The sequence below is a fragment of the Eretmochelys imbricata genome, chromosome 13, assembly GCF_965152235.1.
Source record: "Eretmochelys imbricata isolate rEreImb1 chromosome 13, rEreImb1.hap1, whole genome shotgun sequence".
In the NCBI taxonomy this organism is placed as follows: Eukaryota; Metazoa; Chordata; order Testudines; family Cheloniidae; genus Eretmochelys; species Eretmochelys imbricata.
In genome coordinates this window covers 38,504,728-38,516,944 of record NC_135584.1, presented here as the reverse complement: position 1 = coordinate 38,516,944, position 12,217 = coordinate 38,504,728, and the positions used below count along the sequence as shown (strand labels likewise).

At 46.9% G+C, this 12,217-nt stretch overlaps 1 protein-coding gene across 1 annotated transcript in view; it reads right to left on the bottom strand.

The window, feature by feature from the left end:
• The window catches only part of LOC144273253 (Fc receptor-like protein 5), a 209,907-nt gene extending 198,709 nt beyond the window's left edge, over positions 1-11,198 (bottom strand). Inside the window, 1 exon segment of the mRNA XM_077831757.1 lies at positions 11,194-11,198. Coding sequence (XP_077687883.1) covers positions 11,194-11,198 — 5 coding nt within the window.
• Positions 11,199-12,217: the final 1,019 nt, after the last annotated feature.

Below are 12,217 nucleotides of genomic sequence, written 5' to 3'. Positions count from 1 at the left end.
TTTTAGATCATTGAAGATCTGGTTAAGCCAGGGTGGTCTCTGGCCAGACTTCCTGTCTTTCCTACACAGTGGGATAGTTTGCTCTTGTACCCTTAATAATGTCTCTTTGAAAAGCTGCAAACTGTCTTCAATCGTTTTTCCCCTTAGACTTGCTTCCCATGCGATCCTATCTACTACTTCCCAGGAGTTCGCTAAAGTCTGCCTTCTTGAAACACATTGTCTTTATTTTGCTGTTCTCCCTCCTACCATTCCTTAGAATCATGAACTCTATCATTCATGATCACTTTCACCCAAGCTGCCTTCCACTTTCAAATTCTCAACCAGTTCCTCCCTGTCAAAATCAAATCTAGAACAGCCTCTCCCCTCGTAGCTTTCTCCACCTTCTGAAATAAAAACTTGTCACCAATTCATTCCAATAATTTACTTGATAATCTGTGCCCTGCTGTGTTATTTTCCCAACAGATGTCTGAGTAGTTGAAGTCCCCCATCACCACCAAGTCCTGTACTTTGGATTATTTTGTTAGTTGTTTAAAGAAAGCCTCATGCACTTCTTCTTTCTGGTTAGGTGGTCTGTAGTAGACCCCTACCATGACATCACCCTTGTTTTTGACCCCTTTTATCCTAACCCAGAGACTTTCAACAAGTCTGTCTCCTATTTCCAGCTCGACCTCAGTCCAAGTGTGTACATATTTAATATATAAGTTAACACCTCTTCCCTTTTTTCCCTGCCTGTCCTTCCTGAGCAAGCTGTACCCTTCTATTCCAAAGTTCCAGTCATGTGTATTATCCCACCAAGTCTCTGTGATGCCAACTATGTCATAGCTGTATTTATTTACTAGCATTTTGAATTCATCCTGCTTCCTTCCCATACTTCTCGCATTAGTATACAGACATCTAAGATACTAATTTGATTCTCCCCCCAGTTCTGTCTTGTCTCTCCTTTATCCCTGCTATAACAGCCCATGCTTCTGCCTAAATCTGAACCTTCTCCCAGGTCTCCTTGTTCTTGACTTACCTGTGGGTTGTGTTCACCTGCCTCCTTCAAACCTAGTTTAAAGCCCTCCTCACTAGGTTAGCCAGTCTATATCCAAATATTCTCATCCCCTTCCTCGATAGGTGGACCCCATCTCTGTGACACCATTCTCGCAGCCAGGCATTCACCTCCAGAATGCGTCTGCCTCTACCTCGCAGTATCATTAGTGTCCACATGGATGAGTAGCATGGAGTAGGAGCAGAGGGCCGGATGATCCTCGACAGTCCCTCCGTAACATCTCGGATACAGCCCCTGGCAGGCAGCATACCTCTCGGGATGCCATGTCAGGGTGATAGATGGGTGCCTCCATCCCCCTCAAAAGAGAGTCACCGACCACCACTACCCTACATTTCCTCCTAGGAGTGGTGGCTGAGATTCTCCCAGCCTTGGGGGTACATGGCTTCTCCTTCTCCATTTTTGGGGGTGATTCCTCATCGCTCGTTGCCAGGGTAGCATATCAGTTTTCCATCACCACGGTGGGTGGGTTGGGAGTAGGGGTGGAGCACTGCCTGCTGCCAGAAGTAACCAGCAGCCAGTGTCCTCCCTGTGACAGAGCCATGGCCTCCTCCCCGAGTGGTGTGACAGCAGTCCTCTGTAGCTGGATAGCTTCCTCAGCCTTGGATGTCTCCATGTGAATACTCTCGAGGAATTCCTCATGGGCACGGATGCTCCTCAGCCTAGCCACCTCCTCCTGTAGCTCTCCCACCTGCTTCCTGAGAGATTCCACCAGCAGGCACCTCTCACACTGGATGCTCCCCCCAGCCTGGGTTTCTGTGAGTGGGAAATGCAGGCCACAGTCTCTGCAAGTCCACACCAGGGTCTGGGTAGCGGCGTCTATGGTCAGGTTGTTTGTCTGGATACAGGCGCAGGTGGAGGAGACAGGAGCAGTGTTGGCAGTGGTGAGGCGGCTCTTCCTAACAATAGTGATTGTATTACAACTCCCTCCTACAAACTCCCTCTCAAACTCCCCTATGCACTAGCTCCCCTTGGTCGCTTAGCCTCCGGCTTTTAAGGCCTTCTCTCCTAGGTCAGTCCTACCCCCTCATTAGTCATACATGGGGAGGGTGATCAAACATGATCAAGGATGATCCAGGGAACAAAGGGCCAAACAGTCCTCAGACACACAATCCCACCTGACCCAGTAACTAAAATAACTGAAATAACCTGAAAGAGAAAGAAACACACAAGCAGTCAAACAAATTCACTCACCTCAAGGTTAGTACTTGCACCTTGTTCATTCAGCTGGGGGATCTCCTTCTCCCCTTCTCAAACTGCCCTGTTTGTGGTCCCCTGTTTGCTAGTTGAGATGGTGGGTGCGGTAATATAGTTTATTGGACCAATTTTCTGTTAGTGGAAGAGACAAAGAAGAGCTCTGTGTAGCTTGAAAGCTTGTCTCTTTCACCAACAGAAGTCGATCCAAGAAACAATATTACTTCACCCACCTTGTCTCTCCAAAGTCCTGGGACCAACACTACTCCAACGACACTGCGTACAACTATTGAAATGAAACATTTCACAGAATCCTCTAAATGTTGGGCTGGAAGGAACTTTGAGAAGTCTTCATAGAATCATAGAATCATAGAATATCAGGGTTCGAAGGGACCCCTGAAGGTCATCTAGTCCAACCCCCTGCTCGAAGCAGGACCAATTCCCAGTTAAATCATCCCAGCCAGGGCTTTGTCAAGCCTGACCTTAAAAACTTCCAAGGAAGGAGATTCCACCACCTCCCTAGGCAACGCATTCCAGTGTTTCACCACCCTCTTAGTGAAAAAGTTTTTCCTAATATCCAATCTAAACCTCCCCCACTGCAACTTGAGGCCATTACTCCTCGTTCTGTCATCTGCTACCATTGAGAACAGTCTAGAGCCATCCTCTTTGGAACCCCCTTTCAGGTAGTTGAAAGCAGCTATCAAATCCCCCCTCATTCTTCTCTTCTGCAGGCTAAACAATCCCAGCTCCCTCAGCCTCTCCTCATAAGTCATGTGTTCTAGACCCCTAATCATTTTTGTTGCCCTTCGCTGGACTCTCTCCAATTTATCCACATCCTTCTTGTAGTGTGGGGCCCAAAACTGGACACAGTACTCCAGATGAGGCCTCACCAATGTCGAATAGAGGGGGACGATCACGTCCCTCGATCTGCTCGCTATGCCCCTACGTATACATCCCAAAATGCCATTGGCCTTCTTGGCAACAAGGGCACACTGCTGACTCATATCCAGCTTCTCGTCCACTGTCACCCCTAGGTCCTTTTCCGCAGAACTGCTGCCTAGCCATTCGGTCCCTAGTCTGTAGCGGTGCATTGGATTCTTCCGTCCTAAGTGCAGGACCCTGCACTTATCCTTATTGAACCTCATCAGATTTCTTTTGGCCCAATCCTCCAATTTGTCTAGGTCCTTCTGTATCCTATCCCTCCCCTCCAGCGTATCTACCACTCCTCCCAGTTTAGTATCGTCCGCAAATTTGCTGAGAGTGCAATCCACACCATCCTCCAGATCATTTATGAAGATATTGAACAAAACCGGCCCCAGGACCGACCCCTGGGGCACTCCACTTGACACCGGCTGCCAACTAGACATGGAGCCATTGATCACTACCCGTTGAGCCCGACAATCTAGCCAGCTTTCTACCCACCCTATAGTGCATTCATCCAGCCCATACTTCCTTAACTTGCTGACAAGAATACTGTGGGAGACCGTGTCAAAAGCTTTGCTAAAGTCAAGAAACAATACATCCACTGCTTTCCCTTCATCCACAGAACCAGTAATCTCATGATAAAAGGCGATTAGATTAGTCAGGCATGACCTTCCCTTGGTGAATCCATGCTGGCTGTTCCTGATCACTTTCCTCTCATGCAAGTACTTCAAGATTGATTCTTTGAGGACCTGCTCCATGATTTTTCCAGGGACTGAGGTGAGGCTGACTGGCCTGTAGTTCCCAGGATCCTCCTTCTTCCCTTTTTTAAAGATTGGCACTACATTAGCCTTTTTCCAGTCATCCGGGACTTCCCCGGTTCGTCACGAGTTTTCAAAGATAATGGCCAATGGCTCTGCAATCACAGCCGCCAATTCCTTCAGCACTCTCGGATGCAACTCGTCCGGCCCCATGGACTTGTGCACGTCCAGCTTTTCTAAATAGTCCCTAACCACCTCTATCTCCACAGAGGGCTGGCCATCTCTTCCCCATTTTGTGATGCCCAGCGTAGCAGTCTGGGAGCTGACCTTGTTAGTGAAAACAGAGGCAAAAAAAGCATTGAGTACATTAGCTTTTTCCACATCCTCTGTCACTAGGTTGCCTCCCTCATTCAGTAAGGGGCCCACACTTTCCTTGGCTTTCTTCTTGTTGCCAACATACCTGAAGAAACCCTTATCATAGAATCATAGAATCATAGAATCATAGAATATCAGGGTTGGAAGGGACCCCTGAAGGTCATCTAGTCCAACCCCCTGCTTGAAGCAGGACCAATTCCCAGTTAAATCATCCCAGCCAGGGCTTTGTCAAGCCTGACCTTAAAAACTTCCAAGGAAGGAGATTCCACCACCTCCCTAGGCAACGCATTCCAGTGTTTCACCACCCTCTTAGTGAAAAAGTTTTTCCTAATATCCAATCTAAACCTCCCCCACTGCAACTTGAAGCCATTACTCCTCGTTCTGTCATCTGCTACCATTGAGAACAGTCTAGAGCCATCCTCTTTGGAACCCCCTTTCAGGTAGTTGAAAGCAGCTATCAAATCCCCCCTCATTCTTCTCTTCTGCAGGCTAAACAATCCCAGCTCCCTCAGCCTCTCCTCATAAGTCATGTGTTCTAGACCCCTAATCATTTTTGTTGCCCTTCGCTGGACTCTCTCCAATTTATCCACATCCTTCTTGTAGTGTGGGGCCCAAAACTGGACACAGTACTCCAGATGAGGCCTCACCAATGTCGAATAGAGGGGGACGATCACGTCCCTCGATCTGCTCGCTATGCCCCTACGTATACATCCCAAAATGCCATTGGCCTTCTTGGCAACAAGGGCACACTGCTGATTCATATCCAGCTTCTCGTCCACTGTCACCCCTAGGTCCTTTTCCGCAGAACTGCTGCCTAGCCATTCGGTCCCTAGTCTGTAGCGGTGCATTGGATTCTTCCGTCCTAAGTGCAGGACCCTGCACTTATCCTTATTGAACCTCATCAGATTTCTTTTGGCCCAATCCTCCAATTTGTCTAGGTCCTTCTGTATCCTATCCCTCCCCTCCAGCGTATCTACCACTCCTCCCAGTTTAGTATCGTCCGCAAATTTGCTGAGAGTGCAATCCACACCATCCTCCAGATCATTTATGAAGATATTGAACAAAACCGGCCCCAGGACCGACCCCTGGGGCACTCCACTTGACACCGGCTGCCAACTAGACATGGAGCCATTGATCACTACCCGTTGAGCCCGACAATCTAGCCAGCTTTCTACCCACCCTATAGTGCATTCATCCAGCCCATACTTCCTTAACTTGCTGACAAGAATACTGTGGGAGACCGTGTCAAAAGCTTTGCTAAAGTCAAGAAACAATACATCCACTGCTTTCCCTTCATCCACAGAACCAGTAATCTCATGATAAAAGGCGATTAGATTAGTCAGGCATGACCTTCCCTTGGTGAATCCATGCTGGCTGTTCCTGATCACTTTCCTTTCATGCAAGTACTTCAAGATTGATTCTTTGAGGACCTGCTCCATGATTTTTCCAGGGACTGAGGTGAGGCTGACTGGCCTGTAGTTCCCAGGATCCTCCTTCTTCCCTTTTTTAAAGATTGGCACTACATTAGCCTTTTTCCAGTCATCCGGGACTTCCCCGGTTCGCCACGAGTTTTCAAAGATAATGGCCAATGGCTCTGCAATCACAGCCGCCAATTCCTTCAGCACTCTCGGATGCAACTCGTCCGGCCCCATGGACTTGTGCACGTCCAGCTTTTCTAAATAGTCCCTAACCACCTCTATCTCCACAGAGGGCTGGCCATCTCTTCCCCATTTTGTGATGCCCAGCGTAGCAGTCTGGGAGCTGTCCTTGTTAGTGAAAACAGAGGCAAAAAAAGCATTGAGTACATTAGCTTTTTCCACATCCTCTGTCACTAGGTTGCCTCCCTCATTCAGTAAGGGTCCCACACTTTCCTTGGCTTTCTTCTTGTTGCCAACATACCTGAAGAAACCCTTCTTGTTACTCTTGACATCTCTCGCTAGCTGCAGCTCCAGGTGCGATTTGGCCCTCCTGATTTCATTCCTACATGCCCGAGCAATATTTTTATACTCTTCCCTGGTCATATGTCCAACCTTCCACTTCTTGTAAGCTTCTTTTTTATGTTTAAGATCCGCTAGGATTTCACCGTTAAGCCAAGCCGGACGCCTGCCATATTTACTATTCTTTCGACTCATCGGGATGGTTTGTCCCTGTAACCTCAACAGGGATTCCTTGAAATACAGCCAGCTCTCCTGGACTCCTTTCCCCTTCAAGTTCTTGTTACTCTTGACATCTCTCGCTAGCTGCAGCTCCAGGTGCGATTTGGCCCTCCTGATTTCATTCCTACATGCCCGAGCAATATTTTTATACTCTTCCCTGGTCATATGTCCAACCTTCCACTTCTTGTAAGCTTCTTTTTTATGTTTAAGATCCGCTAGGATTTCACCGTTAAGCCAAGCCGGTCGCCTGCCATATTTACTATTCTTTCGACTCATCGGGATGGTTTGTCCCTGTAACCTCAACAGGGATTCCTTGAAATACAGCCAGCTCTCCTGGACTCTCCTGGACTTCACATCCAACCTCCTGCACTGAGGCAGGACCAAGTGAACGTAGACTATCCCAGGTGGATGGTTGTCCATCCTGCCCTGCAAAACCTCCAGTGATGGGGATTCCACACCTGTCCCTGGAAGGCGATTCCAGAGCTTAGCTCCTCTTAGAGTTAGAAAGTTTTTCCTGCTATTTAACCTTAATCTCCCTTGATGCAGATTAAGCCTGTTACTTCTTGTCCTACCTTCACTGGACATGGAGAACCATTGATCCGCATCTTCTTTAGCACAGCCCATAACATACCTACAGACTGTTCTCTGGGTTGCAGATATTTCCAGTCCGTTCCATACAGTCCTCTTTTCTGAAGACTAAACATGCCCAATTTTTTTAAACCTTTTCTCTTAGGTCTGATTTTTCTAAACCTTTCATCATTTTTGTTGCTCTCCTCTGGACTCTTTCCAATTTGTCCGCAACCATCCTAAAGTGTGGGCCCTAGAACTGGAGCCGTACTCCAGTTGAGGCCTCACCAGTGCTGAGTAGACCAGGACAATGACCTCCCGTGTCTTACATACGACCCTCCTTTAACGATATGTGCCCACCCTGCAATGAGATACGACTTTTTCTCAACTGCATCACACTCTTGACTCATCTTCAATGCGTGATCCACTATATCCCCCAGATCCTTTTCAGCTGGACTACCATCTAGCCAGTTATTCCCCATTCTGCAGTTGTGCATTTGATTTTTTCCCCTTCCTAATGACTATCTAAGTGTAGCACTTTGCACTTGTCTTTATCAAATTTCATCTTGTGGATTTCAGGGCCATTCTCTAATTTCTTAAGGTCCTTTTTAAATCTAACTTCATCAACCTACAATAAAATTCTGTCTGTTTTCTCTTGAAACTTCTTGAGATTGGGACATTCCCACAGGGTGTTTTGATTTCGACAAAACCAGATACTTCAATAAAAATAGCTCTGGTTGAAACTTTCCAGCCAGCCATGTGAATAGCTTAATCTTGTACATAGGAACATAAAAACAGCCATACTGGGTTAGACCAAAGGTCCATCTAGCCCAGTATCCTGTCTTCCGACAGTGGCCAATGCCAGGTGCCCCAGAGGAAATGAACAGAACAGGGAATCATCAAGTGATCCATCCCCTGTCGCCCATTCCCAGCTTCTGGCAAACAGAGGCTAGGAACACCATCCCAGCCCATCCTGGCTAAAAGCCATTGATGGACCTGTCCTCCATGAACTTATCTAGTTCTTTTTTGACCCCTGTTATGGTCTTGGCCTTCACACCATCCTCTGGCAAAGAGTTCCACAGGTTGACTGTGCGCTGTGAGAAAAAATACTTCCCTTTTTTTGTTTTAAACCTGCTGCCTATTCATTTCATTTGGTGACCCCCTAGTTCTTGTGTTATGAGGAGTAAATAACACTTCCTTATTTACTTTCTCCGCACCAGTCATGATTTTATAGTCCTCTATCATATCCCCCCTTAGTCACCTCTTTTCCAAGCTGAAAAGTCCCAGTCTTATTAATCGCTCCTCATATGGAAGCTGCTTCATAGCCCTAATCATCATCTTTTAACATCTGCTCACTGAAATCTCTCCTTCCCCCCATTCATAGACTCATTATAAGGTCAGAAGGGACCATCTGTGATCATCTACCCTGACCTCCTGTTGTATAACGCAGGCCAGAGAGTCCCACCCAATCATTCGTCCATTGAGCCATATCTTGTGGTTGAGGTAGAGCACAGAATACTCTTCCAAGCTGCAGTGAGAATTGAAATGCTAACACCTAGTCTATAAGAGCAAGGCTCTAACCGCTGAGCGATGGGGCCATTGTAGCTGGAAAACTCTCTATCTGATAACATGGACTCACCGTAGACATTTACGGTGATAGGATCACTCAGTTTGGATGGAATCTTCTGCCCAGGTGTCCAGTACCGACAGCGGTAGGACCCGGAGTCATGCACGTTTAGACGAGGCAGATTGTAGGTATGGGGAAGCTGACTTTGGGTCTCTGCAGAGTCCACTTCAGCTCCATCCCTTAGAAATTGGAATCGCATGGCCTGGTGCCCTTTGGGTGTTAAGCATGTGAAGGTAACAGAATTGCCAACACGGTAGGTGGAATATTCTGGGCTCACAGTCAGCAAGGGCGTCGGGGAAGCTTCATCTGGAAGCAGAAAGTGGTCTAATAATAATATTTCCTAGCGTTTTTCATCAATCGGTCTCCAAGCATGAGGTCTGTTTCATTATCCCCATTTTACAGATGGGGAAACCAAGGCACAGGGTAGGGAAATGTCCTAGGTCATGCAGCTGGCCAGGACAGCTCTAGGCCACAATATGCACAAATGAGTAAAAACTGCAGCAAGCGTAGTGTGTTAGAAGTTAGATGCCCCCGCCCCCACCCCTACCACCATGCCATCCCAAACTTGAAATCGATGGAGTCATCCCAGCCCACTTCCTAACCTGCCCAGGAACTGAACTTCTTCAGCTGACCCGAGGACACATTCCCATAGCAACAGAGGGATTGCCACCTGGATCAGATGCAAGGTACCCCAACGGAGTATCTTGTCTCAGGCACTTTGCAGATGTTCCAGGAGAAGCTGCATGAGACCTTGAGGATGTGGAATAATCTCTCCTCCTGATCTCTAAGAGTTACTGATTGTCCTAAGCCCTGAAGCATGAAGTTTAATATCCCTTCCAGTGTTTTTTGTTAGCATTATTCTAACTCTGGCTATTTCTTCTTAAACATACAACCCCCTCTTTGCATCTTGCTAAACTTGTGTCCTCAACCATGTCTTGTGGCAATGAGTTCCAAAGCCCAATGATGTGCTGGGCAGAAAGAAATATTTCTTTTGGCTGGTTCTGAATTGGCTGCTTTTCAGTGGCACTTTTTATTGCATTATGAGTGGAGCTGTTTGAAAACTGGATTTTTTTTTGTTCGAAAAGTCGAAAGAAAAAATATGGTTTGCATTGGACTGAACATTTCTGACATCTGTGGCACACTGAAAAGTAACAACAGCAAAAAATTGTTTAGCACTGAAGGAACCATTTAGTTCAGACAAAACCAAAATGTCTTGCTTTAACTTTGAGCATTTTTACACATTTCTGACATTTAAAAAAATAGCATGGAAGGAAATTTTGAAAGGAAACACTCTTTCATTTAGAAAAAATCAAAACTCTCCATTTTCGTTTCATTTCCCTAAATGAAAAATGGCATAAAATTCACACAGAGGTGTGAAATGTTTTGACATCACCGAATCTGCATTTCTGGATGGAACAATGTTATCTGTGGCAAATTTTTGCCCAGCCCGAGTTGTTATAGAATTGTAGGCCTGGAAGGGACCTCAAAAGGTCTTCTAATCCAGTCGCCTGCACTCAAGACAGGACTAAATATCAGCTAGACTTATGAGATAGGCAGAACAGTAGCTCCCAGCTGAAGAGAAAATTCTAGTCTCCTTTTCAAATATACAGCTGCCTCCGAAGGCTTAGGAAAATTAAGTCAATGGAGCCGTGAGGGTATACTGAGCAACGGCTGGAACAGGGAACGTGCAAAGCTGTGGGGTCGTCGTGGGTAACCTTTTAAACCATGAACTCCCCCGGCGACTCTGTGGCCAAAAGGGCTAATGTGATCTTTGGGGGCATAAATGGGATTCTCAGATGGGACTAGAGAGGTTATTTAGCCCCTGTAGTTGAGACTGGGGTGACCGCTGCTGGAATCCTGCATCCATCTCTGGCGTCCCCATTTCAGGAAGGATGGTGATAAAGTGGAGAGGGGGTCAGAGAAGAGCTACGAGAATGATTAAAGGATTAGAATGAGAGATGCAATGAGCTCAATCTATTTAGTTTACCAAAGAGCAGGACAGTGGGTGCGGTGATTACAGACATCAGGACCTACAGGGGGACCAAAAATGTGAGGACTAAGGTCTAAGAAGATCTAATGACATTAACTCTTAGAAACCCAGACGCTCTCGTAATCCACATAAAGGTCCCTCCGTACTTTGAACCTTGTTAACTCTTGGCCTTTGCAACATCCTGTGGCCAGGAGATCTGCAGTCTAACCATGAGTTTTTTGTGTGTGTGTTTAAGGGTGAAAGGCCCTGCCCCACTCCTGCAGCCCCTGTCTCTTAGGGCAGGGCAGGGCTAAGGAAGGAGTTCCTGTCTTACTGTGCATTGTACCAAATTTGTCATTACTAGTCCTGGCCATTACTAGGAAAAATGAGGAAGCTGAATAGAGAGTGCAATGCACAAATGAGCTTTCCTCCACGACTGCAGACTGGGGGTGGGTGGGAGCGGAAGTCTATTTATAAACCATTTTAAACATTTCCTCTGTAGGCCATGCTAGCAGCCCCTGAGGAACAGTTTGTTTCCTTCCAAGACAGGCTTCAGCTGGGTGAGCTCTCCGTACGTCATCCCGCTAACATGCAGAGAACCCCAAATATTGAGCAATTACGTGACTCACTCTTCAGCCGTTGAGCATGCTTGTGTGGGGGGAAATCACAGCTACTTATTGCATGGGTAGGTTGGTGGGTGTTTGGGGGCAAGACTGTTTTCTCAGCATGTGAGAAATTGTGACACTTTGATATTTTTGCCCAAACTGTGAAGAAAATTCAAAATCGCCCATAAATGTGTGAATTTAAAATCTGAGCAACAATCCAGCTGGGGGGTCAATTGAAATGATTGTTCTGAGAGGCCTGCATTTGGTTCTCCAACTCTTTCATAGGGGGGATTTACTAAGGTTTCCAAAAAAAATAAAAGTTTGCCTCAGAAAAATGAAAGTTTCTGGTTCAACAATGCCAAATCTTGTTTAACCATTTCCCCCCCCAAAACTCTTGCTTTCAGTGAAGTGGCATTTCTCAATGAAAAACAAAACAAAATGTCTCGCGTGTGGACCAAGTGGATAGTTGGCTTCCATGGGAGACGCTTTGGAAGGGGAGTAGGCAAGTGAGCCTGTGGAAGTCATTGCCACCAGATGGGCTGAGGTAAAGGACTTAAGAGGATTTAAAGAGGCCTGGGATGTTTATCTGACTGCCACAGGCTATCAGAATTTATGCCAATGCAAATGTTGCCAGAGGTATACAACCTCAAGCTTCGAGCCTTAACCCAATCTCTACCCACTAAGGATCAAGGTGAGAGATTCGAGCAACGGTCAGATTACCCCTTGCTTTTGGGCACTGGCCGCTGTCAGAGACAGGCTTGTGGAGTCAACAGACCTTGGTTCCTACGCTCCTATGGGGCCCCTTGAGCCATCCACAGGGTGGACATGGGCTGGGGATAGAAAAGCCCTCCTTTCCCTCTAGGAGAGAACATTACCTGTGAGGGACACTGGCCGGGGAAGGATCTGGAGACAGGCTGAAAGAGAGAAGAGAGGGGATGAGGGCTCCAGCTGTGGGACCGAGGGATGGAATGAGCTCAGGACAGACAGACGGGGT